Below are 16,388 nucleotides of genomic sequence, written 5' to 3'. Positions count from 1 at the left end.
ATGTTTTGTAGAGTTTGCACGAGTATGCAAATATCCATTATGTATTTTACCATTTTTTTCTATTTCATTGCGAAATATAAATTCGTAATTACCTTTTTATATTTTTATTCCGTTGCGGAAAAAGCTTCGTTAACGTTAGTATAATAAATACACAAGGTAGACGCTTGGGAGCGCTAGTGCTAAAACCAATTCAAATACAAGCAAAGATACAACGAGCGAGAGAGACACTTCCGGGAGGCACATTTTTGCTCAGGCGTTAACTTGAAACAAATGGCGTGATTTCTTTGAACCTCATTTTTCCAGTTGTCTATGGTTATATCTCTTCTTGTATAGAGCAAGCCATTATCGAACGAGAGATATTTGTTCCTCTTCTAAGTGCCAATAGGCATGGCTGTATGGAAATTAAGCATGTAAGGAGCTCTTGGTGTGCAGCTCATCTCCACCTGCAGCCTTCATATTTGCAGAAAGAAGCAGAGGTAATATTTATATTCTATTATCAGGCTGAGTTTTTAATCACTCCCTTCCACAGCTTATCTTCCTTTTCGTCTTTATTAGTAAAATCAACCTGTCAAATGTTAAATTAATATCACGTGATGAGATTAACAAACGCTACATTGAATATAGTAATTATATTGCTGGATGTCGGATATTGACTTTTAATATGTGATTACTGATGGGACAGTCTGACTCTTTCGCGAATCGGTTCTTTTGAACAGTTCGTTCCAAACAATTCTGTCATTCCTTTACGTAATGATGGAATTTCTGACATACCTGCGACGCATATTACATGTTCTTATTAATAAATTTGTTTAAAATAAAATAAAAATCTTAAAATACACAATGGCAAAATACATGTAAAACAGTTTCAGGGTAAATGATAAATGGTAAAACATTTTGTGTTTATCTTTCTTACATTTCTGCAAATACTGATTCGCATGTAGAGAATTTTAAATAAATATATTTAATCTAATTTTAAATATAATTCTTGGAAAAAATAAACATTTCAGCCTAAATTTAGTTTCGTGAACCGGTTCATTCGATTCTTTCCAAAGATCCGACTCACAAGATCGATAGTCCTTGCACCCGACTCTTTCTCATGACACCGGCGTTTGAAACACATGAACCGGCGTACTGAGCATGCGCAGGCTTTTCCACACGCATGCGCAAACCGAGCTGTAAACAATGCGACCCTTCCAGAGCGTCCGCGCGATTCACACTCATATAAACGTTTAATAAATCACACATGCACATCTGCACTTTCACATCACGCACGGCTTCACTGTTCAGCTGATAGATGGTAAGTGCTGCAGAAATGACGGGTGACATTTTCATCATCCATGTTCTGATCTGTCATCTCCATTAATCATGATCATCTAACATACAGACAAAACTACAATGGATGGTAGTTTGGGCGTGACACCTCGGTTACCATAAACTTTTATATGTTGCAGATGCTTGCTTGCCTCACAGGGGATGAGATTTAGAGGAGTTTAGTTCAAACGTGACCGGTGCCTCGATTTGAGCAGCTGCACTTGATGTCGCACGTTTTTGATCTTTAACAATGTAAAGGAGCGTTATGCTGTCAGTTTAACTGCCGCGATGACGCGCCGCGACGTCATGGCGTGTTTAGTAATTTCAACAGTTCCTTGTCATATTGGGAGACCTTTGTTTACTGTGTTGATAGAGGAAAAATGCCTCTTCTTTACATAATGTCTAATAAAATAATGGAAGTGTCTTCTAAATTGCTACATAGATATGAACCAATAAATGCGTTTATATTAGAAATAGACATAAGTGTTTTTGTGGTGATTCTAGTGAAACTGCACTTCATATTTGTGGGATTGTCCTTATACAAAATTATTTTGCTTTGGTATTTATTTTTCTTTATTAACCAAAATTAGCTTTTTTTTTGTTTTGTTTCCCAGTGCCTTCTAAGCACATGCTCAAAACAAAAGAATGAGCATTTCATTATTAGTCTTTTATTGCTCCAAAATTCATTGTAGTAAATTCAGTCAACATAAGTCCATTTTCATTGTCTCTGACAATTTTGTTTAGCAACATATCCAAGCTATTTCATCTTCAAAGAACCCCAAAGCTCTTGAGACATTAAACCCGTGCTGTCTTTTTAATTTACCTGTTTAAATTATGCAATGTATCATTTTTAGTAGTAGTATTATTTTGTTACATTTATTTTATCATTGGTGCTTTTCATTCCTAGTTATATGTACTATATTCAGTCTGTACATTTGCGTTTATTGTTCATGCATATTTTATGTGATAGCTTAGCAATAAAAGGAAGTAAATTATTTCTCAAAACCACTATTAGAGTGTGCAGAACATTACACGAAGTGCCCTACCTGTGTTATACTATTGCCCTGTCCAAATACCCACACTTGAGGTCTTTGCACTTGACCACTTGTCTAATTGCATGACGTATTTCCTGTATTTTGCTCAAGTGTTCAATTGGGCGTGAAGACCGCAAGTGTGTGCAGAACTTTTGATTACCCGTTGGGGCACACTTATAGTCTTGCAAAAGAATGCAAGGGTTTATAGCTTCTTTTATTATTATTATTATTATTATTTTCAATACTTTGCATTTAAAAATGCACTTCTAAATGTCTGTTCAGTGGTTGCTTTGTAACTAACAGAAGACACAATTTTAAGTGCAAGTGTATTTTGTACATCATTTGCAAATGATGTACAAAATACACATAGCCTACTCATCTTTGAATCAATAAAATGTGCAACACTTTATATTTTACTCCCTAATTATATGTAATATATAATTAATTTAAATTGCAGTCGTATGTTTTCCTTGACATCTCGTGATTTTGAGTTCCCGAACATAATGCATGATGGAATACGCTTAGCCTTGACGCTTGACTCAGAAGCGGTATTTAAGGTAGTGTGGGTTTAGTGAGCATTATGGGCACTGCATTTGGCATTTATAAGACATGGGACAGTCTTGCACACTTACTTCCTGTCGCGTGCACGAGCTCTCAAATCGCAAGTGTGGTATTTGGACATGGCATATCTTTGCACGCTGTCCCGCATAATTTTTTTTACCCCAAACCAGTTCAGCGCAAACTCCATCCCACAGTCGATTCTAAAGGTTTCATTGGTCATTTCAGTCACAGTGTTGATGGCCTGCACAATGATACAACAAATACTTACCCCTATCCTCTTACCTTTACCTTAATTTGCACTGAACTGGTTTGAGGGGGAAAAAAATCATGCAGCAGTTCCAGCTGATGAGGTCAACCGTGTGAGACATATAATTGCCACATTATACAGTGCTTCCTTTTCTGCATGTGTGCTTTAATACCCATTTCTTTTTGTAACCCTAAATGGGTTTTTTTTTATTATCAGGTAGTCAAAGCAGCAGAAGCATGGACGCGGTCCTGAGCAGGTTGAAAGATCTCACTGCTGACGAGTTGAGGGAGGAGATCATCAAAGCCAATTTGAAGTGTGGCCCCATCACTGCCACGACAAGAGCCATATTTGAGCGTAAGCTGGCCAGGGCTTTAGTGGAGAATGCTGGACTTACTGAGCCTGATGGCAGCAATGGGAACAGTGCCTCACTGGAAGGCTCTGGGAGTTTAGTGGCACCCTGTGCCACATCAGCAACCCCAGATCCGGTCACAGGCGAGGATGGAGATTTTGGGTACGGCATGGGCCTTAACCCGCCGGAGGAGGAGGCTCTGAGTAGAACAGTGTGCCCTTGTAATGTGGAGAATTCACAGTTGGAGGCACAGACTCCCTCTAAAACTGCACAGGTGTCACCCACCTTCTTCTATGGGGTGTGTCCTTTGTGGGAGGATGTACTGGCTAGGAATGGTAAGCATTTTTACCTTTACTTTAGACAACATATTACGTGCACTTCTGAAAAAATAAAATGCCGTACAGAGGAAAGATGTAATGTGTGGGGAAATCCATTTGATTGTAATCTAGTAAATGAGAAATAATTGCAGTGTTCTGGTCAATCGCTGTTGAGTTAGAACTGATGGATGCGGTTTACAGGTTTCATAGAAAGAGAATGATGTGAGCCAAATCAGTCGCTGTATGAATACTTTTATGGTGGCGGACCATAAAGCTCAATATAAGAGGATACGCAAAATATATGAAACAAAATGTCATTATGTTTTAAAGAAGATTGGCTTGATTAAGTGGTGGAAATAACAGATGATGAGCACATCACGGTAACAAAACTCAGAGATATTTACAATTACACCCAACACAGGTGTAGCGTGCAAACTCAAAATACCTCCGTTACATGCATCAGTTTAAATAGATTTTTGTGTGTGAGGGCTTCAGGGATGTTTAGATAACTGTAAAAAATGTACATGTTCACTTTTCTAGAAAATATTTAGCTAATAGATTTGTTTAAATGCTTTTTATTTTCTTATTATAATATTATGGAAATATAATATAGTATTAAAACTAATTGAAGATATATTATATTATAAGCCTAATAAAGAAATTATCTCACAAGAAGATTGTTTAGGGCTTCTTGCCATTAAAAAGTTTGAAGACCTCTGATATAGACAATCTGGAAAATTCATAAGTAATAAATAAACATTCAATTTTGATGTTTTAATGCTGTCTGTAGCCAATAATTGACCATACAAAAACACATTATGGTTCTCCCAAACCATCTCAGTGTAACTGCTTCATTTGTTTTTCATGTTATGTAAGACATGTACAGTTAACACAACACTGTAAAAAATATTTTCTCTGGTAACCTAAAATGTGTATTGGTTTTTAACCGTTGTGTAAGATTTTTGTACCCTCTGCATTTGGTTATTAGCACAAATACTGTAGAGTTGTGAGTACAATAGTCTTTTACATGCATATAGAGATGACTGAAACCTGTTATGTTGGTCTAAGACTGATTTTCTTTTCCTCTGACTTTGTAGAGAGAGCCCATGTGTACATTGATAAGAAAGAGGCTTTGCAGGCCGTTAAAATGATGAAGGGGGCTCGGTTTAAAGCTTTCTCCAATCGTGAGGATGCTGAGAAGTTTGCCAAAGGCATATGTGACTACTACCCTTCGCCTAGTAAAAACACTCCCTGTGTTTCTCCCGTCAAACCTGGCCTGGTGTTTAACAAAGGTGAAGAACATCTCCATTATTTCAGATGTAAAGCCCATTTGAAAAATCAATTGATTTTATACATTTAATTTATACATAGTTGAAACTCATTTTAATTAGTTTTAACCATGTTTCAAAATTGATGTATTAGATTATAAATACATAAATATTATAAAATAATTTATGAAGTATAAATATGTTAAGCTAATCATTGTGTGTGTGTTAAATTCCCTAAACCAGACCACCCATCTATGATGGAGGCAGACACAATCAACAGGGAAAAGGCAAACAGTTTTAAGAGCCCTCGGACACAAGATTTGACGGCCAAGCTAAGGAAGGCCGTGGAGAAAGGAGACGAGATGGCCTTTACTGAGCTGGTCTGGAGCAACCCTCGTTACCTCATTGGGTCAGGGGACAACCCAACTGTAGTCCAGGTGAGAGCTTTTGTACCATGATCTGTTTGTTTTGGTTCTTTTTCCAATTGATATGGTGAGCTATTGGCTTCTTTGCAAAGTTCAAAGTCTCTTTTGAAACTGGCCTGGTATTTCTTAATATTAAGTTATTTATTTACAAATCCCACATATTTTCACATGCACCGTTTTTACTATAAATAAAGTTGGCTGTATACTTTTAAGGTCACCATGAAATCTAAATCTAAAAATCTCAATTTTTTCATGGAATATTGCAGTATTTACAATAAATGATTTATCTGTGCAAATCATTATTTATTTTATATTAAAATTCATGTGCCCTCATAATTTTTAATCAAAAAAACCTTCCTCTCCCTCTTGCAATGACATCACTTCTCTTCTTTGATGTGTTTACTGGCACAAGGACGGGACAACCTGTTGCTCACATGAGATCGCAGCAAAAGCAAACAACAACAATCCAATCAATTCCCATTGGTCAAAATCAAGTCCAGATGGAGCAATAATAACTGACATGATCCACGATAACATGATATTTTTAGTGGTATTTGTAAACTGTCTTTCTAAATGTTTCGTTAGTATGTTGCTAATGTACTGTTAAATGTGGTTAAAGTTACCATCGTTTCTTACTGTATTCACAGAGACAAGAGCCGTCGTTATTTTCATTATTAAACACTTGCAGTCTGTATAATTCATAAACACAACTTCATTCTTTATAAATCTCTCCAACAGTGTAGCATTAGCCGTTAGCCACGGAGCACAGCCTCAAACTCATTCAGAATCAAATGTAAACATCCAAATAAATACAATACTCACATAATCCAATGTATGCATATATGACGAACACTTTGAAAAGATCCATTTTGAGGGTTATATTAGCTGTGTGAACTTTGTTTATGCTGTTTAAGGCAAGCGCGAGCTCCGTGGGCGGGGAGCGTGAGATTTAAAGGGGCTGCAGCCTGAATCGGCTCATAGTTAATGATGCCCCAATATAGGCAGTTAAAAAAATTAATTAAAAAAAATCTATGGGGTATTTTGAGCTGAAACTTCACAGACACATTCAGGGGACACCTTAGACTTATATTAAGTCTTGTAAAAAAACGTTCAATGGCACCTTTAAGCATGTTCCTCCACATAATCATAACAGCTTCTCTAATGTCTCTGAATGTTGTTGTTTTAAATGTTTCTCTACTGTAATGTGACCTCAGGAGGGCTGCAGGTATAACGTGATGCATGTGGCTGCTAAGGAGAACCAGCCTGGCATTGTTCAGATCCTGTTGGACACTCTTGAGAACCCAGATTTCATGCGTCTTATGTACCCAGATGACCAGGAGAGCATGCTGCAAAAACGCATCCGGTATATCGTAGACCTGTACCTCAATACGCCAGATAAAGCTGTAAGTGCAACTACTTCTTAATCTGTCTTTATTTTTGAACTGTTCGGACATAATATATTGTAACATGAGAGTTGAGGTAGCCTTCTAATTATAGTAGTGTGTATATAGTAGTGTAATAGTGACTGAAATGGGCATTAACACCATTAATGGTCACTCACACAGTCATTCACTTATACTATATACTATAGGTGTGTTTATGCAATGTCGGAATTACCATAAAAAAAAAAAATACTGGTAAAAAAAAAAAAAAAAAAAAGGCAGAAACACTGAAAATGGTACCAGCTTTAGCAGTAAAATGTAGTTCTCATATTTATTTTAAAAAAATCCAGTAATTGATTACTATAAATGTCTTTAATATTGGAAAATCAATCTGAAAATAAACAACAAAATATACAAAACAGTTTGATGTAGCTAGAAAAGCATTGGATAACTGTCCCGCTAAATAAACTTTTAAAAAGTTTATTTTTAAAGTTTATTAATAATGCATTTGCATAGTAACTGTTACTTGTATGTATTCATTTTGACGTTAATATTGTTTCCATAGAAATGCATAATTCTGAGTTTGAGGACGTGAACAGCTCAGAGTAGAACATCTGGGTTATTATTATCTGGTAATTACGTGAACATACTCTGATAAGCACAAAAATATTGTGTAAAATTTGTTCTTACAGGTATTTTTCATTTCTGAATAAAATATTTTAAAATATAAAAATGTCCAAGTTTCCATCTTTGATTCAAAACTTGCCTTTTGTGTGGACAATACATTCAGTGCTGCCTCAGAATTTGATAAAGACAATATCTTTAAAGCCAACATTATTTAGACGCCAATATTTTGAACATCTTTTTTTGTCTGGTACATGCATATGATATCTAATATGCCAACTGAATGCTGTATCCTGTGTTTCATAGGGGTTTGAGACGCCTCTCCACTTTGCGTGTAAATTTGGCTGTCCGGAGGTGGTGAACATACTCTGTTCTCATCCAGACATTGACAAGAACTGCAAGAACAAGTACAACCAGAAACCCTCTGAGGTACGGCAACCCTGATACATTAGCTTTCATGCTAAGAAATGTATCAAATTTTATCGGTCATCCATTGTATTCCTCTAATTTAGGTCATTTGTGAAAGAATGAAAGAAAAGGGTAAAATTCAGGAGGTCAAACAGAAGATAAATGAATATTTAGAAGGTAAGCCAATGATATGTACTTTTGTATTAATACCTTTTAAAAATGTAGATTAGTTACAATCCATAATCTAACACCTGATATCTGATTGGCAACAGATCGATTATACATCCCTTTATTGAGAGCCACTGATAACTCCTCCCAGCCTGTGATTGGTACACCTTGGTCCCCTGAGCCAATGGAAAACCGGTCACCACGGTTACCCAGAAGCCCAAAGGATCCAGTTATGGCAGTCAGGGCCTTTGCTGGGCCTTTGAGTCCATCTAAAGTGAGTTTTTTGTTGAAGTCTTGTGCTGTCAGATGTTTTATGTATTATGACCTTATCAGATTTGTCTATGAATAAAAACCATTGCGTTGTTATAGGCGGATGAGTTCAGACGGGCATGGAAGACGCCTCCCAGAGAACGGGCAGACCATTTCCACAACATCTTAAAGTCCGACCCAGACCGTGGTGCAGAAAGAGTTGGCAGGTCAGTGCTAAGACATAAAGGAGCTACACATTACTTGTATATCACAGACACTCATTTTGTGTTGTATAGGCAATAATAGTGCATTAAGCATTGATTAGATATTGGTGTCCTGTCTGTGAGCAGAGATCTGGCCCATGAGCTCGGTCATCCCTGGGCAGAGTATTGGGATTTCCTGGATAGTTTTGTGGACCTGCAGTCAAATGAAGGCCTGAAAGTGCTTGAAGAATACCTCAGTAAAAAGGATTTTAGGGAGCACGCTCACGAGGAGGCTGGAGAGAATGAAACCAGCAACAGGTTTAAAACCCCATCTCCAGGTAAGACCGCTGACTCTTAACATACCTGCAGATGTTTGGCACATTTGCTGTTCTGACATTAAAATAGGCCATTGACGTGATTCATGCAAAGTTTTTATTTGGTATGAACTGACTCTTCACAAATGTTTTGGTGGTATTTTCTTTTTATATTAACTGCTTTTTTTATGCAGACAAATTAAAGTGCCTCTATTATGCCCTTTTGAAGATTACCTTTCATAAAGTGTGTAATATAGCTGTTTGTAAATGTAAAAGGACCGCAAACTTTCGAAAATCAAAGTGTACAACAAATAAAGTTGTCTCCTAAAAGAAAGAATAGATTCTGAACTGCCAAACCGAGTCGCCTGCAATTCCAGTCTCACTTCCTGTTACATACCTCCATAACTGTAACAAATTTGCATAATGCCAGCCCATGGTCTACTTCGCTCTGCTCTCAAACACTGTCATTGTAGCTGAGGCCTCGAAGAGATCGGTTCATGTTGTCAACTTTTTTCAGTGTTGTGAATCCATTTTGCATGCACTTCAAAAGAATAGGGACTCGCACTGGAATTGATACGGTAAAACTGATGCCATCGTTACTGTTCGTATCACTGTGTATCAAGTGCTGAGGAAGCCTCCAGAGCTGAAATACAATAGGCGTTTTGTTTCCGACACACTGTAGGTGGTAAACCAATCACAACAGACAGGGCCATCTGACCAAACAGAGCAGAGTAGGCTCGCGGAAAGGAGGGGTTTAGAGAGTCTTTCAACTCTTTTCAGGCTTTTTGGCCCTGTTTACACCTGGTATTAAGATGCGTTTTGGTCGATTGGATCACTAGTGGATGGCAATAAATACAGGTGGTTGAATGCATTCGAACAGCCACAAAAGACCGCCTACTCTCCATCTACTGACCTAATGCATAAACATTATGGGAAGTGCGCTAGTCAGATGAGATTTAAACTTTGTCGGCTGAAGACCCAAGTTTGGTTTGAAGACAAAATGTACTAAGAACAATGTTCTCTCACCGCTCCTGATTTTTAACATGTACTCACCGCATTCGGCGTAGTCTTTCTTGCAGAAACAAAAGCTGCTGCTCTCCGTATGTTTTTCCTTCATCTCCGGGCACGTTCATTTGTAAATTGATTGAACTTGTTTTGTCCATTAAATCGAAGAGATTTGAAAAAGCCCATACATTTACCTTTCCATAGACCCTCCCCTCCAAGAAATCAGGACAGAAGTGTATGAAAGTGGTCAAAAGAAAACGGATTAATGCACCAGGTGTAAACAGGAATGTGTCTATCTTGTCTACTTGTGATCCGATCGACCAAAACACATCTTAATATCAGGTGTAAACAGGGCCTTTGAAAAATGAGGTGATGTGCAATGTATATTATGAGAGAAAGTGTTTTTTGTGGGGTTTTTTTTTTTTTTTTGGTACCTTGGATGCATGTACTCCTGTTGTAGGAGACCTACAAAACAAAATTAGGAACCTTCAAAATGGCATAACAGGGGCACTTTATAACATGAATAATCATTTATTAGGCTGAAATGAGCTTTATCATATTATTAAAAAAAAATTCTCAAAATGTAATTTGTATTATTTAAACTGTAAAGTTGTTAATATAGACATTGGTGTCATTTCAAAAGAACATTGCTCCCTAAACAACATGCAGTTCTATTCTAATATCAAAATTAATAACCAGAAATATTCTGAAACCATGCTGATTCCAAGTAATTTTAGTAGAAAACTTCCCAATGCAGGGTGCATTAAATTGACAGTCTAGACATTTATAATGAAAAGATTTCTATTTCAAATAAATTAACATCTTTTGAACTTTGTTCATCAAAGAATCCTAAAAAAATTGTGATTTTCACAAAAATATTAAGCAGTTTTGCTATTTAGCTTTGCTATCACAGAAATAAATGACATTTTAAAAAAGACAACAGTATTTTAAATTGTAGTAATTTTACAATATAATTTTTTTACTGTATTTTTGATCAAATAAATGCAGGCTTGGTGAGCATGAGTCTTCTTTCAGAAACAACCCCAAACATTTGAATAGTGGTGCATTGTGTGTGCATATGAATGTGTGTAAATAATGTATATACAAAAATTATACTTCAATTTTATATAAATACAGATCATTGCTTGCTACTGTACATTTTAAGATTTCAATATGTAAATTGTGACTTGATTACTTTACTGGCTTGCGTGTAAAATTATTTTATTAATATGTACATCATATGATTATTCAATATTATATATTGGGGACTGGGGAAGGAACTTGTGAATGTTAAAGTATGTTTGCATTGTACATCAAACTTTTTGATTTAGAAGACCAAGGGAAATCCTTCACTCCATGAAATGTTCTCTTTTAAATTTCAGGCAAATTGAAGAAATTCTGTAACTCCATCTCTGTGGGGGCATTTCTGGATGAGGGGGATGACATCAGCCTGGAGGAGATCAAGAACAGGCAGAACGCTGCACTCACCAGTATTTCTTCTGTGTGCTCCAAAGATGGCCTGCAGGGGGCAGTAGGGGGGCTTGAATTTCACATCCTACCAGTTTCCCACAGTGCTGACCTCATAGAGGTAGCGGCAGAGCAGGATTTGCTGCTCTCTGAGAAATCCTTGATCTCCAGCAGTAAAAATGGCCTGTGCGAACAGGGCCCCGGGGACAGGACTCCAAACGGGGACAAAATGTCCCCTCGCATCTGCAGTTCCTCTAGTTCCTGCATGCTGTCGCCCATCTCGAACCTAATGGCTGAGTTTGAGAGGATGTCTTTGCTGGATGAGCCAGAGAGGACAAACAGGGAGAGAAGAAGGAGTGGAGGGAAACGCCACAGAGACGCCCAGGCCACAGAGCTCACCTCGGGACTGGGCCGCCTCTCGTTGTCCTCGGAAGATGACTCTGTGTTTGAGAAAGACAGGACGTCTCTGCTGCTCGTAACACAGAATGATGGAGTGGAGAAAAGAAATGAAGTAGATGGGAGGTCCAGTGCAAGTTCAGATGAATACTTTCTGGCCAGTGAGAGGTTAGAAGCTATGAACCAACAGACTATAGAGACCTCAGGGGGTGAGCGCACAATATGTGCCAGATCAAAGTCCTGGGATCATGGGGGAAGAGACCTCAGCTCCTCAGGGTCTTCCAGCTCCTACAGATCACTTGACGGCTCTCAGGACTTCATACTGCGGACCCCTCCCAGAGTGGCGAAAAGACTCTTCATTGAAGGGTGAGAGGAGCCTATGATCACTGTGATATTTCCGGCAGTATATATTAGAATTTCTAAATTGTGATTTCTAGACTAGGAAAATAGTGGAATGAAATGGTAAGGCTCTTGTAGTACACTTCAGGGGTGGTTCCAGGCCCTTTTAGGCCCTGTCGTCTCAGTTCCCCTAAAACTATAATCACCTATCTGAACAATCGGGCCAGTTCTGCTTCCTCAAGAAAGTTAATCATTTTCACACGTTTAAGTCTTGACTGAAACGTGCACACAGACAGCACACGAGAACTGAATTGAGTTCTCTTTCGTGTCTTCTTGAGCAAATACACACTTTTTTCACAAAAATTGTCAAGATGCATGTCTCCTCTTTTTCTCACATTTTCTGAAAGTAAAAACACTCCTTTACTCACTATTTGTTATAAAAGAAATGGGAGGGGAATCTTTTTAGGTCCTATTTTATACAGTGTACGGAAAGTCGCGTACACTTCTCTAGTTATGCTCCATTCAGATACATTCTAGGAACGATAATCTGTCTACAATGAATGGAAAGGTCAAGTTTTTGGCTTTCACTCATTCATTCCTTCTTTAATTTTTCAGTGATTCACCCACCAAGTTGGACAGAGAGGTTTTGTCAGCTTTAGGAGTCACAGATGTTGACCCTCTGAAATATCCCAGCATTCACAAATGGAAGAGCACAATTCAGGCATTCTCCCACTTAGAAATGCAAAGGTAGGTATGTGTAGCTCACTAGTGAAAGTTACAAATGAAGATAATCTGCACTGTACATTATAATACAGTTCAAAAGTGTATTTTAAATTAATACTTTTATTCAGAAAGGATGCATTAAATTGATCAAAAGTGACAAAAAAACTTTGTTTTAAATAAATCTTGTTGTTTTGAACTTTCTATTATCACAAAATCTTAATAAAAAATTGTATCACAGTTTTCCACAAAATATTAAGCAGGACAAATGTTTTCAACATCGATAATAAATGTTTCTTGGGCACCAAATCAGCATATTAGAATTTCTGAAGGATCATCTTTTTTTTTTTTTTTGATCAAATTAATGTAGACTTCTTTCAAAAACATTAAAAAAAAAAAACCTTAAAGGGATAGTTTACTCATAATTTACTCATCCTCCATCCATCCTAGGTGTATATGACTTTCTTCTTTCAGCCAAACACAATCGGAGTCATATAATATATATATATATATATGATTGTGTTCGGCTGAAAGAAGAAAGACATATAAACCTAGCATGGCTTGAGGGTGGGTAAATCATGGGATAATTTTCATTTTTAGGTGAACTATTCAACAAGCCCAAACTTTTAAACAATAGTGTATATTCTTTTATTTTCAAAGAGCACGAAAAATCCTGTTTGTCTATGGTAGGCTTTTTTTTTTTTTAAGATCCCTCTTGAGAACATCTTGTGACAAGTATTGATGTCCACTAAGAGATCTGTATTTATGTTTTCAGCTGGCAGACTCCTGCAGTGTACAAGAGCCATTTCAGGGCTCACTCAGTCACCCCTGGCTCTCCAGCGAGTGGTTTGATGTCCCCCGTGGGCCGTTTCAGCCCAGCTCGTCACATGGGCTCACCGGACGTCTGCAGCCCTGGACGCTACAGCCCAGCACACTCCAACTACAGCCCCGCTCATTCAAACTACAGCCCTGCTCATTCAAACTACAGCCCTGTCAGCTATATCCAACGTATCCGGCTAAAACATTTCGGCGACGCCCCCATTTAACAAACGCTCTCCATCCCGTCCAGCCCCACCGCCAATTTCTACTGATTAGTAACTGAAATAAGAAAAGTAACTAAATCCAGAGTGGGCTGTATCAGAGGATGGAACATTTGGAGAACAATGTTATAATTGGAGAACATTGTTATAATGGAAGCCATGAAATCCGCTCAAAATGGGCTCTTAGTGCCGTGCAAACCGTAGATATGATCTCGCAACAGGCCGTCCTTCAGTTTGAATGCTCCTTGGTTCATAGAACACAGCTCAAATAATAATATGCACATCTCCTGTGGGTTTTTGAATCATAATATATATAAATATATATATATTCGGTACTTCTGTGTATGACACTGAGTATGTTGATCTGTGATGGTCGTATAGACTTTTCTAACCTGTTTTTTTTTTTTTTTTTTTTTCTTGTTTCTTTATCTGTGTGTGTGTGTGTGTGCTTGGGAGATACATCTGTGGATTTACAAAGCTGTGTCTTTAATGGAAATTAATAATTTCCCACTTAACACAGTAATTTAAATTGGGGAAAAGATGTCAATATATAAACACAGAAACCAAGAGCTAAATTTAAATAATGTAGTAGTAAATTATTGAATTATTTTTGCTATTTAACCGTCAGTAGCACAAAATGCTCATTTTAATGGGTATTTAATGGTTTTTAAGGAAAAAAAAAAAAGTCGACTGACTGCCAGAAGTTATTTTTTATTCTTTAATTGGAGAACTGCCTTACATTTCTTAAAGGAAAGACCAACTTCTGAATCTCAAAAGCAGGTGTTTATTCATGCATTGTTAATAGCAGCCTTAGGTGTTGGGAAAATATGGTCTATAAAGTGTGAAAAATATTCCCCTTTTTTATTTTTAAGTTCAATAAATGTGATTTATCATTTCTAAGTACGTATTTGTTTGCACTTTTAATTCTTTTTGGATTTTGATGCAAAAGTTCATCAAGACCAACAGATGAGACTTAGCTGCGTTTGATGGAAAGACTTGAATCTGCATAGTTTGAGCCGTACCGTGTTCAAACACATGCAAAGTTGGTGATGATTGATGAGTGTGGATGGCAGTTTGGTACTGTCTTGTTACATAAATGTCATTATAGCTGTAAGACTTGATGATTGTGAATCCAGAGTGTTGTAAGTGCACTTTTAAATGTGTTCAAAGATCATTTTCCTCTTATCCCATCATCAACGAACAATGTTTCAATCTTGCTCCTAGATCATGTCATTGCAATGCTCTCGTTGGCTTTTGAAATGGATTCATTTTGCCAGATCGCAAACGATTCACCCCATTCATTTTCAAATCAAAGCTATATGTGCAAAAGCAGAAAAGCTCCAGGTAGCTCAGTTTTATGTGATGAATATCTCAAGGAAATGAGTCCAGAACATCCTGTGTGGTACTTTCAGATCATGTGATCTATTTCTTTGGTGCCCATCATTCTCAGTGTAGTGCTGGCCTGTTGATCTTTGCTTTGTAAAGCTTTAGTGCCTTTGATTATGATCTGTTTGGAAGAGCCTGTGGCTCCTCAGTGCATGACAAATGCACTGACCAAATACAAGCCGATTAGACCCTCTTTTTTTTTTTTTTTTTCTGTTTCCTAGTATAAAATACAGTACAGTAGCATTGGCGTATGCAGTGTCTGAATACCTCTTAAATGCGATTGTAAGAGAAGAAAAAAGGTTTACAGTTTAGTTATTGCTAGTGTTGTATCAATGCCAGCCTTACTTTTTGTTAAACAATGCTTTGTAGTGCCAACACTGGTGGATTGAAAATGAGTTGCGGTTTATTGTTGAGAATTGAATTATTTTTGTTGTCCTGGCCTTTTTGTTGCATGCATTTCTAGTCCTATTTTATTACAGTATACGTTAAAGGAAAGTATTTGATGTTCTCTTGATGAACGATAAATAAAGTGCACAGTCTTGTAACTTTACTGACTTTCTCTGCCTATACAAAAAAACAAAAACAAAAAATCTCTTTATGGAAACTAGGAAATTTACATTTAATTTTAGTGCATTACACATTCCAATTTGTCCCATTATATTTTTTTTAAGCCTTCAAGTCTCAGAGGTACACTACTGTTCAAAATGTTGAGGTCAGTATGATTTTTATATATATTTGAGAGGTCTCTTATATTTAGAGTCAGCATTCATTTGATCAGTAATATATGAAATATTATTACAGTTAAAATAACTGTTTTCTCTTTGAATATATTTAAAATTTTAGTCCTGTGATGGCAAAGCGGTTTTATTTTTTAGCATCATTACTCCAGTCTTCAGTGTCACATGATCCTTCAGAAATCATTCTAATATGCTGATTTGGTGCTCAATAAACATTTCTTATCATCAATGTTTAAAACAGTTGTGCTGCTTAATATTTTTGTGAAAACCGTGAATTTTTTTTGTCAGGATTCTTTGATGAACAAAGTCCAAAAGAATTAATTTATTTAAAACAAATCTTTTGTAACATTATAAATATCATTTCTGTGACTTGCTGATATGCTGAAAAAATTTATTTATAAAAAAAAAAAAAACTTTTTTTTTTGAACAGTTTATCTG

General features: G+C 36.9%; 1 protein-coding gene across 2 annotated transcripts; it reads left to right on the top strand.

Annotated features, from left to right (window-relative positions):
* The first annotated feature begins 244 nt into the window (after nt 1-244).
* On the top strand, nt 245-16,091 carry ankle2 (ankyrin repeat and LEM domain containing 2). 2 transcript variants are annotated; one of them, XM_067408000.1, is made up of 13 exons: nt 245-476; nt 3,370-3,837; nt 4,917-5,111; nt 5,331-5,524; nt 6,727-6,915; nt 7,825-7,947; nt 8,031-8,103; nt 8,199-8,368; nt 8,464-8,570; nt 8,694-8,884; nt 11,248-12,094; nt 12,683-12,814; nt 13,563-16,091. In XM_067408000.1, the coding sequence occupies exons 2-13, from the start codon at nt 3,390-3,392 to the stop codon at nt 13,831-13,833; spliced, it is 2,940 nt and encodes a 979-aa protein (XP_067264101.1). In that variant the 5' UTR covers nt 245-476; nt 3,370-3,389; the 3' UTR covers nt 13,834-16,091. The 2 variants fall into 2 exon arrangements, with proteins under 2 accessions (XP_067264101.1, XP_067264102.1); XM_067408001.1 differs by lacking the exon at nt 245-476 and adding an exon at nt 1,163-1,297.
* The last annotated feature ends 297 nt before the right edge of the window (nt 16,092-16,388 follow it).

The sequence above is a fragment of the Chanodichthys erythropterus genome, chromosome 13 (assembly GCF_024489055.1).
Source record: "Chanodichthys erythropterus isolate Z2021 chromosome 13, ASM2448905v1, whole genome shotgun sequence".
Classification (NCBI taxonomy): Eukaryota; Metazoa; Chordata; class Actinopteri; order Cypriniformes; family Xenocyprididae; genus Chanodichthys; species Chanodichthys erythropterus.
Note: the sequence above shows the minus strand (reverse complement) of the source record. Positions and strands in the feature narration are given on the sequence as shown.

Bases quoted from the DNA above. Each gene is read 5' to 3' on its own strand.
- ankle2 (XM_067408000.1), top strand. From the start codon at position 3,390: ATGGACGCGGTCCTGAGCAGGTTGAAAGATCTCACTGCTGACGAGTTG. The intron at 8,369-8,463 runs GTGAGTTTTTTG...GCGTTGTTATAG, and splicing joins GGCCTTTGAGTCCATCTAAA to GCGGATGAGTTCAGACGGGC. The intron at 12,095-12,682 runs GTGAGAGGAGCC...TTAATTTTTCAG, and splicing joins AAAAGACTCTTCATTGAAGG to TGATTCACCCACCAAGTTGG.